This window comes from Colletotrichum paranaense (assembly GCF_030867605.1).
Source record: "Colletotrichum paranaense strain IMI 384185 chromosome Unknown Scaffold_10.1, whole genome shotgun sequence".
Taxonomy (NCBI): domain Eukaryota; kingdom Fungi; phylum Ascomycota; class Sordariomycetes; order Glomerellales; family Glomerellaceae; genus Colletotrichum; species Colletotrichum paranaense.
In genome coordinates, this window is record NW_026848968.1 from 1,247,748 (window position 1) to 1,266,334 (window position 18,587).

At 53.1% G+C, this 18,587-nt stretch overlaps 7 protein-coding genes across 7 annotated transcripts; 3 read left to right on the forward strand and 4 right to left on the reverse strand.

Moving 5' to 3' along the window:
• Nucleotides 1-1,256: 1,256 nt before the first annotated feature.
• On the reverse strand, nt 1,257-1,795 carry CPAR01_12104 (uncharacterized protein; the record flags this gene model as incomplete). Its single annotated transcript, XM_060496362.1, has 2 exons — nt 1,257-1,449; nt 1,509-1,795. 2 exons carry the CDS (start codon nt 1,793-1,795, stop codon nt 1,257-1,259), a joined length of 480 nt encoding a protein of 159 aa, XP_060345147.1.
• A 1,331-nt stretch (nt 1,796-3,126) lies between these two features.
• Nucleotides 3,127-3,702, reverse strand: CPAR01_12105 (uncharacterized protein; the record flags this gene model as incomplete). The annotated part of the gene is made up of 2 exons (XM_060496363.1): nt 3,127-3,465; nt 3,535-3,702. 2 exons carry the CDS (start codon nt 3,700-3,702, stop codon nt 3,127-3,129), a joined length of 507 nt encoding a protein of 168 aa, XP_060345148.1.
• Nucleotides 3,703-5,270: 1,568 nt separating this feature from the next.
• Nucleotides 5,271-7,032, forward strand: CPAR01_12106 (uncharacterized protein; the record flags this gene model as incomplete). Its single annotated transcript, XM_060496364.1, has 4 exons — nt 5,271-5,441; nt 5,568-6,059; nt 6,108-6,381; nt 6,431-7,032. The coding sequence occupies 4 exons, from the start codon at nt 5,271-5,273 to the stop codon at nt 7,030-7,032; spliced, it is 1,539 nt and encodes a 512-aa protein (XP_060345149.1).
• A 2,341-nt stretch (nt 7,033-9,373) lies between these two features.
• On the forward strand, nt 9,374-10,603 carry CPAR01_12107 (uncharacterized protein; the record flags this gene model as incomplete). The annotated part of the gene is made up of 1 exon (XM_060496365.1): nt 9,374-10,603. The coding sequence occupies one exon, from the start codon at nt 9,374-9,376 to the stop codon at nt 10,601-10,603; it is 1,230 nt and encodes a 409-aa protein (XP_060345150.1).
• A 902-nt stretch (nt 10,604-11,505) lies between these two features.
• Nucleotides 11,506-13,047, reverse strand: CPAR01_12108 (26S proteasome subunit P45 family protein; the record flags this gene model as incomplete). Its single annotated transcript, XM_060496366.1, has 4 exons — nt 11,506-12,012; nt 12,065-12,871; nt 12,935-12,994; nt 13,045-13,047. The coding sequence occupies 4 exons, from the start codon at nt 13,045-13,047 to the stop codon at nt 11,506-11,508; spliced, it is 1,377 nt and encodes a 458-aa protein (XP_060345151.1).
• A 1,892-nt stretch (nt 13,048-14,939) lies between these two features.
• On the forward strand, nt 14,940-15,831 carry CPAR01_12109 (ubiquitin-conjugating enzyme; the record flags this gene model as incomplete). The annotated part of the gene is made up of 3 exons (XM_060496367.1): nt 14,940-15,200; nt 15,300-15,571; nt 15,657-15,831. 3 exons carry the CDS (start codon nt 14,940-14,942, stop codon nt 15,829-15,831), a joined length of 708 nt encoding a protein of 235 aa, XP_060345152.1.
• A 1,272-nt stretch (nt 15,832-17,103) lies between these two features.
• On the reverse strand, nt 17,104-18,587 carry CPAR01_12110 (succinate-CoA ligase; the record flags this gene model as incomplete). The annotated part of the gene is made up of 5 exons (XM_060496368.1): nt 17,104-17,693; nt 17,811-17,899; nt 17,970-18,096; nt 18,209-18,237; nt 18,421-18,587. 5 exons carry the CDS (start codon nt 18,585-18,587, stop codon nt 17,104-17,106), a joined length of 1,002 nt encoding a protein of 333 aa, XP_060345153.1.

The window sequence follows — 18,587 nt, forward strand, 5'->3', positions numbered from 1 at the left end:
GCGCCGTAATGCCCAATTTCTGTGCTATAATATGAAGGGCTTTCCTAACCGCTTCCACTGGGAACCTCAGATAAATACGCATCTCCCACCCGGAAGTGTCAGATCCCCATCAGTCACCATGCTTCGCAAATGTGAAAAGTGATGCCATAGCGGCCCATTTTCCTCCCCGATCCTGCGCCATTCCTATTCCATCCATGAAAGGAAGTCAAGACGTGTAAGATCTACTCGTAGTTCTTCCGTAACAACTTGCCGAGTTGCAAGATCGATCTCAGACTCGAATTCAAGGTAGTCTCCTGTAACCTTTTGTTCACGTCTCGCGCAAACCTCGTTCTGTGGCAACCGTTCGAAACTTTCATGTCCCATGAAGATTGATAAGACGTGGCCTACTTTCGTGTCCTTGTTCCCGGGGAAAACCACATATTACAGCTGAGAAATGCTACGAGCGATATGGTATCTATTTTCAAGCGGTGTCCTTACTGCTTCATCAACGCAGTATTCAGATTTGTTCAAATTGGCTTGAACCAATAATTTCCTTCGGACTACATATGCTCTTTCCGAGAGGTCCGTGAGACATTGGGTGTTTGTCAAGTAACTGTCCATGTAATAGGGAAAGTTCTCAGAACAGAAAGATAAGTCCGACAAACAAGTCACCAGTCGGGGCCTTCCATTCCCTCTTTTCTTAGAATCAAGAAGACGAGCCGGTCAAACTTGGAACTGCCAGAACATAAATCAGGATCCTGGGCGAAAAGCTCGTCATCATGCTTTAGCAACCTATCGAGCGGGTGCTGGTTTCCAACCAAGAACGAGTGTCCTGGTACAGAGTGGATTCCATACAAGGTCAGGCCGTCAAGGAATTCTTCCCGGGCTTCCACGATAGTCGAGCCGACGGATGCTGGCCCTATCAGCCAAAGTGAGATGGATCCCGTATTGGTATCGACGGTGATGTCTCGGTGCCCAGGATGTATGTGGCAAAGTTTAGTCCCAGTAGATGACATAGCATTCTTCAGTCGATTCAACCGTTTTTTCGGAGTATTTGCGGATTCGATACACTGGGTAAAATTCATTCCTCTGTTCCGAAAAGAGTCATACTCTCCAGCTTTGACATAATCAAATTGCTTGATCGTTTCGTGGTCGTGTTTGCCCGACTTCAATGTGTAAGTTTTCTCCAGTTCGGGTGGCTCAATAAATAACTTTTCCCAAGACTTTTGCGTGTCTCAAGCAGGAAACCAAGATGGATTTAGCTGAGTAGTATGGCCTTACGCCGCGTAGATCTGGCCCATTTCGGCCACTTGCGTAGCTCTCTCGTCTGTACTATTCTGGTCGATGCAGATCGCGTCGACCCAAATCAGCTTCAAACCACGAGATGGTCGTAAATATATGAGCATATCGCAACAGTTTCTGGTTTGAAATATGATGTCCCAGTGGCCGCCCACGTAAATTGGATGACAACTATGTTCACAAGTTAGTGAATATTGAGCTCCATCGAGCCATAACAGGTGCTTATCTACCATTCGGAGTTGCCATTCTCATCGCCCCATGTGTACGAGATGGCATCATAGTCAGGGAAGTGCGTGTCCTTGTATGACTCCAAGCCCACATGTATGGGATACAATGGACCTTTGTCCCCGGCAGCGTGGAGAACAGCAAGACGGAAACCATCCGATAAAAGCGTAGTAATGATGTCCCGATTCGCATGAGCCGAATCAGAAGTTGAAATTGTAGCCGACCGAGCTCCTTGATCATCCTTGCTCTTATCACCTGGCGAATGGGTTGCGTTTTCCCCAGAGGTGAACATGACTATAGGTGGCCAACTAAGGTTGAGACTCCCATATTATTCGCTTTTTGGTACAGAAAGTACAGGGCCAGGCCGATCTGCCGTCTTGAGTCGAGCGTGAGCTATGGCTTGACATTTCTCGCATCGAGGGATTCAATCGTCTCCGACTTGAATGATAGGTGACGCGCACCAGTCCGCATCCCAGCGGCTCATGTTAATAGCAGTGGCACCGACTTCCCCGCGGATGAGGTGAATTGATGATGATGAAGTGACGAGGACTGCCGTACTCTGACTTGGGAATGATGGTTTTGAGTGATTTGAATCACGGTTTGTGGACTTTCTGCTTTGAGGGCCTAGGTTCTACAAAACATATGGAGGACGAACATTGCGGTGCAAGATTGAGGCGGCTGCTCAACCCGTCCTGCTCCTCATCTAAGGTACTTCATGGAAAAATGGATCAGGCCTGCCTCGGCGGGTACAAAGCCAGTAGAACTTAGACATTTATGGCAGCATGCGTTGGCGAGGCCTTCTCCTGCGTCAATCAATTCAGCCACTAACAACCGGGCATGCAGGTTCTACCCGCTCTTCTAGCATCAGCTTGAAAGTCGTGATGGCAACCTGAGCGGGTGACCATCGCGAGGTGCGTTTCTTTTCACATTCTGCTTCTGAGACATGAATGGTAGATACACATACATGGATGAAGGTAGATGCTTAAGGTTGAACGCATATTCAAACTGTACCGTTACTGTTACTGAACAGGAAAAAAGGTAACTAGATACATATTGATAATTCTGACCTCAGACACCATCCAATTCGCCAGCATGGCCAAGTGGTAAGGCATCGCACTTGTAATGCGGGGATCCTGTGTTCGATCCACAGTGTTGGCACCATCGTTACGTTTTGCATTTTTGATCTACGGTATTATGGGCATCAAGTGCAGGTTGCTGTTTTTGAAGCAGAATGTGTTCGAATGTCGTCGTTGGCGAATCTATCTTCACTTTGTCTTCAAGGTTATGCACAGACTGAGTGGTCGGGGAAATATTGCGACATACTTTCTAGCTGTGGGGTCACAGCACATACCCAACCATAGTGAATACAGTGATGAGTTGCCATTACCGCTTGAAACAGGCACCGGCGAGTAATTTGTGGTCACGATGTATCGATTCGATGAGCGAAAGAAGTGTTAACGTTGAATAGCAATCCTATGGGAAGTGTGCTCATCCGTTTTGCAAGACCCCATTTTCCCAGACCCATTCCTGATATCCGTACCTTTCCCAACGCCAAAGCGGCCGTTAATCATCACTGTTTGATGATACATAGTACATATATGGTTTGCACACAACTGACCCAATTTAGTTGTGGGCATGTGTGTGAATGCCATCCTCCCGTTTGGTGACTGCGTACGTCTTCCCATTGGGGGCATCTACCTCGAGATCACCCCTGGCCCGGATCGGCGACATTTCATATAAACGCTTCGCGACAACGAAGCTACCGGCAGCCCAGATCCACACGAGAACACCAATCGAGCAGGTAAAGAAGAGGATCGGGACGAGGACGAGGAGTGCAATGCCGATCCAGAAGAGGGAGAAAACGACAGCGGCACCGAGAGCAAAGGCGATGGTTGAGGCGGAGAAGGACACGAAGACGAGGATTGGGAGGAAGGAGAAGATGAATTGGCAAAGAATAAAAGCCTGTAATGAATTCGTTAGCAAAAAAGATGTCCGACATTAGGGAGGCGAGTATCATTGGGGGTCGCATACAAAGAGGAATGGCTGCTCCTGGGCAAAGTTGTAGGCATTGCCGTACGCTCTTTGTCTGGTGTCGGAGCTGACGACCCGATTGATCTGTCGCTGGCCGTAGGCATAGACGCCGGCGGCGTTCTCCTTGGCCGAGGCCTTGATGTCGTTGTAGTCGCTGTGCGATGCCATGGTGGGCAATTGCTCTAGGGATTTGTGGTAGAGGACGGATGACGTTCGTTGATCGTATATGGGCGTCAGGGGTGTTGAAGATAGAGGGATAGCCGATCGTGACTTCGGAGGAGGTTCGTCGGGGCAGCCTCCTTTTTCTTCAATCTGCAGTTTGATGCCTCTTCTTAGCTTCCCAGGGATGGACGGGAGGCTGCAATTCGAGAGGGGTCGGTCGAATGATTGGGGTGGGCGCTCGCAGGGAGACACGGGAGAGACACTGGCGCAGCTCAACGATTATGCGACGGAATACTTGGTACAAGTGAGGTAGCTCGGGAACGGCAAGCGGTAGGCCCGTGAGTGTGACGGACGAGTGACGGAGGCACTTGAGTCTGGATGGATGCAAGAAGCTAAGAGGCTACAGCCAGCGATGGACAATTGAATTTGCAGCTGATGCTGACATTGACACTTCTGACGTCGTCTCTCTGTGGCATTTGACAGAGAAGCGAGCGGGAGGAAAGGTGAAGGTACAAACAGGACCTGGCTGACCTCACCACCCTCAGGAAAGGACGGCAAGTCGCGTTCCGCCGGGGCGCGTCATGCAGGTCGTAATTTAGCACTGCGTGCCTGCGTTCAGCTGGTCCCTGGGCTCTGGAGAAGTACCTGCCCCGCAGAGGGAGGAGGAGGAAAATGGTGCGCAAGCCACACATCGCAGCATCAGCCACATCTACCCTGATGAATGAAGCTGTTCGGTACGTTCTCACTGGGCCCTGGGGGGGATGAAGGAGCTTGGGCCACCCATCGCGGAAGTACCTGTGCGCAGATCTGCACGAAACGGAAGGACCTTTCTCTCCGTCCGTTCTTTGCCGTTTCGAAAGGCATGGTCACGTGCTGTTTCGGCCGGTACGGAACGGCGGGGGAACTGCCCAGCCAGAGGGCCACCTGCCAGCAGTTCTAATTTCCAGGAGAGCAGGAGCCAGGAGCAACTCGGGAAGGTTGCCGGTCTCCAAGTCCCTGCTCGACAGCCTCGACTCTCGCGACCTTTTCATCTGTGACATCTGCAAGGGTTTTAAACTGTCAAGAAAATCTGTTGGGCTGTCAACTCCATCATTTTTCTATTTTAAGCCCCGCATTCGCATTATCTTGATTGCATCTGTGATATTCGTCATCCACGCACTCCAGACCAGATCCCATCAACCGTGTTGCGCATCTGCGAGTGCATGGGTCCCGGTCCATTAGCCGCACCGTGTAGGGCCCTGGGCCGCGGGACTCTCTCACACTTGGAACTGGGCTGGCAGTTGGCGTTGGTTTAGTTGCGTACTGCAGCCCGGCAGTGTGAAAAGCGGCGCCACCGAGCTGGGGATCAGACAATAGTCCATCTCCGGACTGCATCTCTTTTGTCCAAGCGTCAAAACAGCCTTTGAGACATCTCATCACAGTCCCCGGGAACATAGGAGGAAGAGAGGAAGAAAGGATCAAACTCTTCTTACTTATCAGTTAAACGGTAACTCCCCGGCGGTGCTCGTCATTCTGAAAGGTGTACGAATACTCCGTACTCGTACTCCATCCGTATGGAGACCGAGTCAAATGCCATGAACGGCGCGCCGGAAAGGAAAGGGTCCACCACCTCGCTCAAGGACGAAGTGACGGCTCTGGAGAACGGCGCCGAACGGTCAAAGATGGGCACCGCGATCCGCGGAACACGCATAGGTCACAAGAAGTCGAGAAATGGGTGCCAGCAGTGCAAGAAACGGCGTGTCAAGGTCAGTTCAGTTCCCTATAGTAAGGGCTCTGTTCTCTGCAGCAAGCCACGCCAAGCCATCCTCTTATGGAGACTGGAGACTGGTGAGGTTCATAGTGACTTCAATCGGTAACTAACAAACATCCAGTGTGATGAGAGTCGGCCATGTCGCAATTGTGTACGGCACGATGTCAAGTGCAGCCTTGTCCTGACGCCATTCGCACCTCAGCTTCCTGCCGTGACCGAGTCGCCAAAACCAACTCAAGATACCGCGAGTACAGCAACACCAGGTAGTATCGGGGACGCCTCGACGACCAGTCGCCCGGCCAGCCGCCGCGAGAGACCATCGCCTCAATTGTCTTCCTTGAAAGACAAAGTCGCCGCCATCCAGGGGCTGTTGTCAGAGTTTACGGCTGAAGTAGATGCCCTCAACCAAAACGGTCATGATAACTACTCCAGCCCGGCCAATGGCTCAAGTCATGGAGACTCGGGAGACTCTCAGAGTATTTCACGAGCTGACTGGCTCACCGACATGCAACTCGTCCATCACTTTACCTCCAACACAGCTCATACTCTTTCTGAGAATCCAGACTTTGTACATTTATGGACTACGACTGTTCCTCAAATTGCCTTCGCCAACGTAAGAATTCCCCTATATCCATCTTTACACTCCCACTAAGTCATTCAGGACTTCCTTCTCCACGGCATCCTCGCCGTCTCAGCTATACACAGAGCGCACATCAATCCCGAGAAAAGGGACGAGTATGCCAACTTATCAGCACGCCATCAGAACATCGCTCTGAGCCAATTCTCGCCAGGACTGAGCGAGATTGGCGAGAACAACGCAGACGCCTACGTACTCCACGCAATATGCATCTTTCTGCTCAACACCTACTCCATCGCGAACCCCCACGGGCCCATCACATCTAAGGACGTCGCCCAGTCCTTCATTTTACTACAAGGTCGGTGCTTCGCCCATCTCACGTCTCCGCCCATGCTGACCCATCGCAGGCATCAAGAGCATTCTCACCCTCCCCTTTGCCCACCGATACATCTCCAACGGCCCGTTGGCCCGCTGGCTCTACCAAGGCGGCGTCGAGCCCGCCGTCGGAGGCAACTTTGCCTCGAAAATCGACGATCTCCTCACTCTCACGCGAAGCATGGCCCCTTCAGATGATACGACAACCTGCCAATCCGCGCTCGAGGGCCTCAAAATCACCTTTGCCGCAGTTTCTGCTCCGCAGCATAGGTCCGGTCTCGTCTGGCGCTGGGCTGTCTCCCTCCCCCAGCCCTTCCTCGAGCTGATGATCCAGAACCACCCTATGGCCCTCGTCATACTCATGCACTACGCGGCACTGGTGCACGCATTTGAGCGGAATATGTGGTACCTCGTCGGCTGGGGCAATAATGTGGCATCGGCTTTAGACCAGGCTATCCAGGAACCATGGAGGGAGTGGATCCAGTGGCCTCTGAGGTGTATTCGAGAGGGTGTTGATATTCGGCAGGTTGAGCCGTTCAAGCCGGTTCCGATTGAGAGCGTCCCGAGGACGCAGCCTCCCACTGCTGCCAATTTCAAGCTGGACCTTTTCAGGTTGGGCGAGCCACCAGCATGACGCGCTCGAGGATTCGATTCAGATTAGACTTCTCTGGGAGATTGATCAGTCTATCGGAATGGTACGAACCGATTCTCTGAGAGAAAAGCGGTCCACTCGCAGGAGGCCCCTTTCAGAGACTGTATCTGCAAACCATCACCCAACGACGCAGCGTGAGATTCTGGCAATGCAACTTCTCCACGCCGGCTCAAGTTGGGCAGGAATACGCTTCGGTCGCCTGTACAGCATAGGCACACGCCGAGCTTCGGCTGTGGCCCAGCTGTGTTCCGGCAAGAATGATGTGGCCGCCTGGGTGTCCGCGAGATAACATGGCCTGGTTCGGACTGAGAGGTCGACCTGGTTAGAGTACCAGCTGCACATGCGGCACCACGCAGTAAAGGATTCGTTGATTCATATAATGGGCCATTTACAGCCATCGAGCGATGCAACGCGCAACGCTCGAGGCGCCAAAGAATTCATCAGTATGGTGGCATTGTATAGAGGGAGGTATAGAGGGAGCCTGGAAAGCATGGGCAACCTAGGGCAGCATATCACCAACAAGAGTGAACTGGGCAAATGAGGAAACATACATCAACCGTGTGGACCTATAAAAACTGTGTCAACGGAAGTATCATCTGGCAGTACGTACATATGACACCAATTAAGATATCGGGCTCGGCCCATCAATTCACATCCATCAACTTTATATGCAGTATTAAATTACGCCATCAATAGGCCCCATACGCAACGGCATGTCCCATGTTCATGTTGAGGACCTTTGCGACTGGCTCTGACTTGGTTCTTGGTGTGTTAGTACCGAAAGATCAGGAATGGGGTGGGATGCCGCGGCGCAGCAACAACGCAAAAAGTGCTAAAAATGAGTTCAATTGAGTAGCAACTTAAAACCCATGCGAAAGAAGGCCAAAAGCAAAAATAATTGTCCCTAGCAAGGCTCGAACTTGCGACCTTTGGATAACCCCTAGATGATCTAGAGTCATATGAATTTGATATGAGACCAACGCTCTACCGACTGAGCCATAGAGACTGATTGATGGAGAGCCGAGGGCAGTTAGGACTTTACATAGGTATCTTAGTGGAGTCAGCGTGCAGCCTCTGGGCCATCCCGCGCCCCCCCACAGCCCCCGCGCCCCACCTCGCTCTTCCGCCGCGTTTCGGCCTCCCGCCGTTAACTTCGGCCACCTCGAATCGCCGCGAGGACTTGAAAGTTCCACCGAACCGCGCACCTCTCGTCTTACCATTGCCAGAAACTCGACCAATGTAGAACAAGACCATCTTGGCTCTCTCAGCCAAGCTTCCCATTGAGACCTAATTATTAAGCAGTTTCCCAAGACCGCGAGGACACTTGCGCGTTCTGACAGTAACACACCATTAGACGCTGCCAAACTCTCCGTCTCACTCTTGCTGCGCCTCCACTATGTTTTGGTTCTCTTTCTGCCGAGATGGTGTGAGCTGTAGTAAGGCACCGCATTCCATCTCATCTAGAGTCCATCTCTGAGAGGCTTGAGGGGCTGGACTGGTAGAACCAGTCACATGAAACGAATTACACGAACCCAAGCTTTCTTCCTCCTTGGTAACTATACTGCGTGAGAAGTAGTCTTGGATATGGGATGATTAATGACCTCGCGTCCTTATCCTGCCCTTCACAATGCCGATCTGTGGCTTGCTATGTTCTCTACGACTTCGCATCCTATCCGTCTTGTCCTCCCTTCACTCCGTGCCCAAGTTCCTCCGCCTCCGAGTGATCCCTATCCTGGCCATTACCTACCTACACTTCTTGCCCGTAGACATCTCTCGCCCAGCCGGACGCCCAGACGCCAAGAAGCATGAACCATCACCAAGCACTTACCACCTCCTCTTCCAACGGACAAACTCCCATTGGCCCGTCGGTCTCATTCTCTCCTCTACTCACCACCACCCCTGGTCACCGTCTCACCTCTCGCCGTCTTGGAACCCTTCCTCGCGAGGCGAGACCTCTTTCTCGGCCCCTCCCCTTTGCGCCCATCACACTATTACCGCCGGCAGACTTGGCGAGAGCTCAGAGCTACGCGAGAGTGCAGTGTCATCCTGGCTTCCGACCTGGAGGTTGTTGGTCCGGATGAGGGCTGATCCCTGACGACGCCTCCTGCTCGTCCACGCCTCAAGTGAGGTGTGTTGACGAGACGAAGAATGTATATATCATGCTCATGAGCACCGTCAAGTTGAGACTGTTTCCTATTCTCTCTATCAAACACAGCAGACAAGCAAACACTTGTAGTAGATCAGAGCTTGCAGAGCAATACCCAGCACACCCGATATCACGATATCTCAACATCGACTTACACCACCACCCACCAACACCATCATGACACTCGCCACAGAGTCCAAGCCCTCCCAGGCTCCCTCCCAAGCGCACGAAGCCGAAGCGGACACCCACTCCCTCCACTCAACCCCCTCATCCTCCTCCTCAGCCCGCTCAACAACCTCCCGCCGCCTCTCCCTAACCCGCACCCTCTCCTCCCTCCACCGAACCCGCACCAACAGCACCACGGCCACCGAAAGGGCTCCTCCCGCCGTAAAAACCCCCAACAAAGGCTTCGGCGCAAACCTCCACAAGATAACAACAACAGCCGGCATCCCCTTCAACAAAGCCGCAAACCTCGTCGGCGCAGAAGGCTGGTTCCCGCAAACCATGCCTCGCGAGTGCGCAAAAGCAGCACGCATCCTCCACGCCTTCACAGACCTCGGCCCCGAACCCCCCAAGGCCCAGGGTCCCCTCCACCCGCTCGGCATCACCCGCCGCTCCATGGTCACCATCCCCCACCAGGTCCTCGCCCACTGCGCCGGCCTCGCCATCTTCAACACCCTCCGCGCGGGGGCGTACATGGGCTCCCTCGCCGCCGGCTCCGGTATCGTCGTCGCGCGCAGACCGGACGAGACGTGGTCCCCCCCTTCGTCGTTTGTCGTGTCCACCCTCGGCGCGGGCTTCATGTTCGGCCTCGATATATACGACTGCGTCCTCGTCCTCAACACCGCAGCCCAAGTCGCAGCCTTCACACACCCGCGTGTGTCTCTCGGCACAGAAGCCTCTGTGGCAATCGGGCCCGTCGGCACAGGCGGCGCAGTGGAAGCCGCGGTTTCCAAGACGGCGAGGCCAATGTACAGCTACATGAAGTCCCGCGGCCTCTGGGCGGGCGTGCAGATTGACGGGACAATCATCCTCGCGAGACAAGACTGCAACAGCGTGGCCTACGCGGACCGCCGCATCTCGGCCAAGAAGATTCTGCAGACGCAGGCCGAGTGGCCCGAGGGGTCGATGCCGCTTTGGCAGACACTAATGGCGCTGGAGGGGCGGTATACGATGGATCCTGCTACTGCGAGGGAGGTGGCGATGATCGGGCCGCCGGGGGATGCTACGCCGCCGCCGCCGATGGAGGATGATGTGCCTGCGCCGGCGTATACGCCTTCCATTGCGTCGCAGTTGAATTTGAACACTTATGGTGGTGGAGAGGAGGGGATCACGAACGCGCCCAAGGATGTCGAAGAGGAGCCTGTCTTGGATGAAAAGGAGAGGCTTAGGCGGGCGGGATACTAAGCTGTGATTTGCAGTTTTTTTTTCCTCATAACGGTTTGTCTTTGTAACAGATGTCTCTAACGAATGTGCCTTGGCTTGAATGATCTATCTTAGATTGAGCATCATTTCTTTTACGTTTGTGATTACGGATTATGGCGCGCAACATTAGACTGTCACAATAATTTCCTATAGCACGATATCAAGACAATACGAATTCCCGTTTAAAGTTCTCATTTACAAACTTCCCCTCAACAACCCTAAAATCAGCGGGGAATCGAATTAGAATATGCTTCCGGTACCTCGCCTCATCGGCCAGGAACTTCCTTGACACTCGCCAGCCGGACACGTCAGGGATGCTGTCCCTTCGGAGTAGAGGCTGTGAAGTCTAGACCTCACCTCACTCAATGCAAAAAAGAGCCTGGCCGAGGCTGTCAAGCTGCACAATCACACCTTGGGTTCAGAGTGACATGAAGAAAGTTCCTCTGGACATCACGCTTTCGCTGACATTCAGATTGCCACTCTGTGAGCTGGCGACCAATTTCACCATTGAGACCCTGACACCCTTCCGTTAGTATGCGGAGAGATATTGGCGCCTTACTAAGGGCCTCTGTTCGACCAAACCGCTTCATATCGGTAGATGGCATTTCGTCTAGGTCGAATTAGGGTTGTTGTTCGATGGTTATAATATGTAGTTCGCCTGGGAGTCGAGAAGTCGTCGTTGGGCAAGGAGATTAAACACTTTCTAATTACCGGTTGTTGCTTCACTACATGTCACATGGTCATCATTTCAAGCTGCAACATTATCAACCCATGTCATGTCGTTAATCAATGCCAAGTCAACGTCAAGTAACGTCAAGGCATGCCTTGCCATTATCTCTATCGTAGTCCCGTCTAGCCTTAGTCCCGTACCCTCGTCATACAAACTACAAGTACAAGCCCTCAGGCTCACTCTCCTGCTTGGTGCGAAGTACTCTCTCTCTGGCCGACCGGAAGTCTGCCATCTGAACGCGCATACGGCGTTCACGGAGAGCCAAGAGACCAGCCTCTGAGCAAATGGCCTTGATGTCGGCACCAGAAAGGTCGTCCTTTTGCGAGATGAACTCCTCCAGGTCGACATCGTCGTTGAGCGACATCTTGGATGTGTGAAGCGTAAAGATCTTGCGCTTGGTGTTCTGATCGGGGTTCTCAAAGAGAATCTTTCTGTCGATACGTCCGGGACGAATCAGGGCAGGGTCGAGAGTCTCGATCTTGTTGGTGGCCATGATGACCTTTACGTCACCGCGGTCGTCGAAACCGTCAAGCTGGTTGAGAAGTTCCAGCATGGTTCTCTGGACTTCGCGCTCACCACCAGACGTCGAGTCGTAACGCTTCGTGCCGATGGCATCGATTTCATCAATGAAGACAATCGAGGGAGCATTCTCGCCAGCAACCTGAACTTGTCAGTGACCATCGCATTGGCAAAAATAATCAAGACAAACGTACCTGGAACAACTGGCGGACAAGACGGGGACCGTCTCCGAGGTACTTCTGAATAAGTTCACTTCCCACTATACGCAGGAAAGTGGCAGACGTCTGGTTGGCGACAGCCTTGGCGAGCAGCGTCTTTCCGGTACCGGGAGCACCGTAGAGAATGACACCTTTCGGCGGCTTGATACCCATCTCCTCGTACAGCTCCGGATGCAGCAGAGGAAGCTCGACTGACTCTCTGACTTCCTGGATCTGCTGCTCCAAACCACCAATGTCGGCGTATGACTCCGTCGGAGCCTTGTCCAGCTTCATCACACTGACCAGGGGATCAGCATCGTCGGTCAGAACACCGACAATGCTGACGCTCTTGTGATGGAGAAGGACACTGGCGCCAGGTTCCAGCAAGTCCTTGTCGACGAAGCTCATGATGCTAACATAGTACTCGGGACCAGTCGTGCTACTGACAATCGCGTGGTCATCGTCAATCATCTCCTCCAGCGTGCCGACGCCCATGGGGCTGCCACGCATATCGTCGACACGACCGCGCTCGTCTGCCATGCGGTCGACATCACCCTCGGGGCCAACGGCAGCACCCTCCTTGACGGCCTTGGCCTTGCGAAGGCGCTCTTGGTTCTCGACGTATTCCTCTTCCAGGATCAAGTGATCGTGGATTCGCTGCATTCGTAGTAGGCGGAGTTTGCATCGACTGGTGGGGAAGACGGCGGGAAGCTTCGCAGCGGCGCTGGTACCGGCCGCCTTTCTCTTCTTGCGACCGACTCTGGTGGTAGGGCGTGGGGGAGGCTCGTACTTGGGCTTCTCCTTCTGCATTGCCAGTCAGTCAGTATTCATCTTCTTCTTTATTGTTTCCAAACTCGATAAAAATACCTTCTTATCCTTCTCGTCCTTTCCATCGCCTCCACCACCCATTCCTGACTGGTTTTGACCCTACGAAGCTGTTAGATTGTGACTGCCACGTTTCGGACAGTGATGCTCACCATCTTGTGCCACGGGGAGCTCCAAGAGCTCAGTGGAAGTGTGCAGACGGCTTTTCTGTGTTGATGAGAAGAAAAACGGGCGATCCTCTGATTCGGGGAGGTGTTGGGGTGTCGTCAATGAGCTTGTGATGATGATGGGTGTAGGTGGGTTCCGGAGATGGAGATGGAAGCGCAGGGGAGCAATGGAAGGCAAGGCTGCTGCTGCTTGCGTAGGTAATCAGTGCGTAGCAACATCGGGAGCCACTGCAGGCGGCAGGAAACGCGACGCTCAGCTTCCCTGGCTCGGCTCACTTGGGCCGGATGAGGAAAGGGCGATTATACGGTCACGTGCCGTGTATCGAGTGATTACCTAAGACACGATGCTGAGTCAGTCTCCCCAACCAGATGGGACTGGATGGTCTCCTTCCAACCTTTTAGAATTGAAGCCGCCAGGAAATAAAGGTTAAAGAGCAAGACTACAGACCTCGTCTTACCTAGAATTGCATGCCTCTAATTCGGTGTTTGCGAATCCCTTCTGAGAGAAGATGATAACGGGCGGCTTGTTCCACGGGCTTGTTCCTCGGATTCTAAGCAGTCTTTGCCTTGCTTTCTCGTTCATCTTTACACTAAACAAAGCCCAGCTTAATAACGATCTGAATACTCCTTTGATGAATCTACGAGAGGAGCTCGCCAGCATCTTTCAACACTGATAACCTATAGAGAGCCGCCCCCGGCTGGTATTATGTGCTGTATTCCAGGAATAGCTTGTAAGACGTATGAGGGCCATGTAGACGATCCTCAGTTCGGTGGATGAGTAACGGACGCCTTCCTAGCATTTGCGAATATGCTGCTAGTTTCCACGCCATCTTTGCCTCGAATCATGACAGTAAAAGTCAATTCAACCAGTCATGGATTGAAAAAAAAAGCATATGACGGAAGTTTGGGACTGGCTCTCATGCATTGCTTTTGCTGCTAGACGTTGACCTGAGTGCTCGAATAGTCAATTACACAAAAGCATGATTAAAAAGGCTGACCAAAGACTGGTTAGGAGAAACTGACGGATTGTCATTAATTCTTTTAGAATTGTTTCCACTCTTCAGAAAATTTAGGGCCTACTCGCTAGCAAAGTTGGGCCAAAGCCCAGCTCCCTGACACAGAGTTTGGCTGATGGCTGTCTGTCACAGCTGTGTAAGTGAAGCCCTGGTGACACCGAGGGCCATGGCGTCTGGTTGGGTTGCCAAGGTCAGCATCAGTCCCTACTTGTCCATATGTACAGATCTTCGCGATAGATACGACTCTCTTTGTATGCAGCAAGCTGTTCACCTGCTTTGACTACCTTGGGTACTCAGAACTCGAGAAATATTGAATGAGAATCGTTGGTGTAACCAGACGGCAAAAGTGACAGGTCCGGTGCTACTTACCTTGCCTTACCTAAGCTTCGAGGTACGTCTTGTGCTCTTACACCGTTCCCAACCCCGCCTTCTCCCGCACCTCAGCTCCTCCAGCGGGCCACACAGCTCCCTGGAGGCTGACGGCCCTGACAATCCGAGGGCGCTAAGGTGCTGTAGTGGGCTTGCACGGACCATTCCAGCATCATCTGTCGCTGAAGGGGGGAGGGGCACGTCCACCGGCTCTCCTTCTCCTCTCAGACGAGGCAAGCTGCGACTGAAAGTTGGGTTCCGACACCGAACGGTCTTTTGCCAGCATCACCACCACCAACGCCAACACAACCTTGCCTCGCTTTCTTCCCGAGAAACACCAAGTAACGACGCATCACCGACTCGAATCACACAGCTCGAAATTTAACTACGTTACATACTCTATAAATAACACGTCTCGGATCTTCAGCACCACCTACCCTACTGCTAAGGAATACCCACCGACAACCCCCATCGAATCCGCAACGCATCTGCAACATGTCCACCCCCAAGGAGCGACGCATCACCAAGGAGTTGCATGACATTCGCAATGACAAGGACAACTCTGGAGTATTTGCTCAGCCGCTCGACGAGGCCAACTTGCTGCATCTGAAGGGCTCCTTTCCCGCACCTCCCGATACACCATACGCCGGCGGCTTGTATGAAGTCGACATTAAGATTCCCGACAGCTACCCCTTCAAGTCCCCCACCATCAAGTTTATCACCAAGATCTGGCATCCTAATGTCAGCAGTCAAACCGTGAGTCTTTCTCCCATCGCCTCGTTGTGGTTGTTTCGCCATCCTTCACAACATATATGCCCTCCAAGACCACTGCACCAGAGATGCTAACTGGAATAGGGTGCCATCTGTCTAGACACACTGGGCAGTGGTTGGTCCCCCGTGCAGACGATAAAGACGGCGCTGCTTTCCCTCCGCATGCTGCTCGAGTTCCCGAATCCCAAGGATCCCCAAGACGCAGAGGTGGCCAAGATGATGCTGGAGAACCCCGAGGGGTTTGCGAAAAAGGCACACGAGTGGGCCGTCAAGCACGCTGGTGCACCGTCAAAGGATTTTGACACAACAAAGTACAAGCAAGTTGCTTCCGAAGTAAAGCAAGATGACGCAAACAGGTGTGTTTTCAAGAGTCGGCTGCACGCTGGACGAGTCTACAGCACAGGAAATTTGCATAAAGAAACAAGGCTGACAGGTTTTTAGGTATGCCGGCTACAATAAGGATCTTATTGACCGCTTTGTCGGCATGGGATTCGAGCTCGATGCTGTCGTTGAGGCCTTCACCTTTATTGGAATCGACCGCAATGGTGGCATGGACTATGAGCTGGAGGAGGCGTACCTTGGCGACATCACCGCCCACCTCCTCGGTGAGCAATGATTCGACTATCCGAAGAAAGGTCGCTCGACGGAACGGTCGATCGAGGTCGACGGCCACCCGGCTATCACCTCATTCGCTCCGAGGCGATAGGAGTACAAAGTCACGAACACGGTAAATCATGAGACGACAGGCAGCATTGCATCGAGTATGGAGTTGGTCTACTTCTAGAGTTGGGCATTAGTGGAATTCTGGCTTTCGTGGCGAGTGGTTCGTTGGCGATGCGGTAGAGGGAACTCGGAGCAATCCTGGCTTGAAAAGCTCAGGATGCCGCCTTCGAGATTTCACTGCTTGCGCGCTCGTATGGACCATTTTGCTTTGACGGCAACGTGTCGCATGTCTGGTATCCAGGCGGGAATAAGGATGGTTGGTTTGAACGGGGCACGGAGTATTTGCCTGCCTGAGCGTTTGGCTCTAGCAGTTCCGCATCGCGGACTTTTGGCGTTTTGGGCACGCGGGACGTTTTTGGTTTCTTCTACTCTTCTTCCATCACTGCTTTCCAGCAGCTTTCTAGCAAAGAGTGTTTTCTGTAAGATACACAGGTAGCCCTAGCTTATGTATGCTTTCTCGCATACCAAGGTCGCATTGGCCTCTTTAGTAAGTAGATTGGCGACTCAAAATCCACATCATCCAACATGAAAACCGCATCCTTTCCTCCGGATACTGGTCCCCAGTTTTTTTTGGGCCGAAGCCGCTTTCCCCTCGGGGTTCGGGGACGGGACCCTTGTTGGTTTTACTCGGGGGTTGTATGTTGTATGGGGAGTCGTACGACGGCAAGGGCCCTACATGCCGAGATGGCGCGAAGCGCAACGAATGAGGTCAGAGGAATGAGATAGCGGGTAGCATTGCATATATCTCGCGGTAATAAAAATGTTTATAAAGCTTGGGGAATTAAAGATACAAAACTGGAGGTGGAGAGGGATGGGAGAGAGGATCCGCAATGTTTCTCACTTCGTGAAGTCTTGAGGAACTTGTTCAAACTTTCCCATTTCTTCCACTTTCCTTCATATGCTTGCCCTATTGTTCCTTGCCCAACCTCCAGTCTATATCAAGTTATTTGGGGCAACATGTTCAAACACACACACGCACACGCATTTAGCGCAACCCGCGCGATGCAAACGGGGTAGCGCCGTCCGTTATCCTCCGCAACGACACGAAGGGACCATCCCGGTGACTACGCTCTCAACACAAAAATCTCTTCTTTAACATGTTACATACACAGCTGAAGCTTTCCCCTTCAACGTCTGGAAGATATGATGTGGTTCAGGTTTTTTTTTACAAGAGGTCGCGGCGGACGAACTCGTCGTAGAGGGCCTTGCCGAGGCCGGCGGGGGAGGGCTCGACAATGACACCGGCGGACTTAAGCGCGGAGATCTTGGAGTCGGCACCGCCCTTGCCGCCAGAAACGATGGCACCGGCGTGACCCATGCGGCGGCCGGGGGGCGCGGAGATACCGGCGATGAAGGAGACAACGGGCTTGCCGCCGTTAACGGTGTTGTTGGCGCGGAGGAAGTCAGCGGCGTCCTCCTCGGCGGAACCACCAATCTCGCCAATCATGATGATGCCGTCCGTCTCCTCGTCCTTGAGGAAGACGTTGAGGCAGTCGATGAAGTTGGTGCCGCTGAAGGGGTCACCGCCGATACCGACGACGAGGGACTGGCCGAGACCGGCCTGGGTGGTCTGGTTGACGGCCTCGTAGGTAAGGGTACCGGAACGGGAGACGATACCGATGCGGCCGCGCTTGTGGATGAAGCCGGGCATGATGCCGATCTTGCATTGGCCGGGGGCGATGATGCCGGGGCAGTTGGGGCCGACGAGGCGGGTCTTGGACTGCGTCTTCAGCATGTTGGTGATGCGGACCATGTCTGGGGGATGGTGAGTATTCGAGCTGCGAGATTGCTTCAAGGTTCAAGCCACTCTAAAGCTTCACTTCAGAGCTTTGAAGCTTTAGAGGAACTTGGAGAGGGCAAAGGGGAGCATACCATGCTGGGGGATACCCTCAGTAATGCAGACGACGAGGGGGATCTCAGCGGCAATGGCCTCCTCGATACCGGCGGCGGCCAGAGGGGGGCTGTTTGAATTCTAGGTCAACATCCTACTCTCCCAGGGATCTTCTTTACGATCTTGTAGAGTTAACGTACGGGACGAAGATGGCAGTGGCATCGGCGCCAGTCTCCTTGACAGCCTCGCTGACGTTGCCGAAGACGGGGAGACCGAGGTGCTCCTGGCCAGCCTTCTTGGGGTTCGTTCCACCGACGACCTTGGTGCCTGTACATGTCCATTGATATCAGCCTCGGAGTGTTTCCAAAGTAAGGTTTTTGCGATGCGCGAGAGAGAGAGATATGGGTCGCGCAATTGCTTCGGAGTTATTATCGCGTACCGTAGTCGATGGCCTGTTGCGCGTGGAAGCTGTGTCGCAAATTGTTGTTAGCTGAGACTGATCTTCTTTCATGCCTATCAATCTGCGCAGGCGCGGACAAAGTAAATATCGCCAGATATGCCTCTCCCCAAAACACCCAAACAGGGGTGGGAAAACATGTGCTACTGAGGTAGTCGGCCCCTCGGGCATCGGAGGAAGATAACACCACTTACGTTCCCTGCTTGCCAGTGAAGCCCTGGAAAAGCACCTTGGTCTCGGAGTTGATGCGCAGGTTGTCAATGGTCTTGGTGTAAGGGCCAGCTGCCGAGGCGCTGTATGCACGCTTCGCGGCTTGGTTCAGGAGCTTGCCTGCCGGCCGCATCTGTCTCAGGGACTGCAT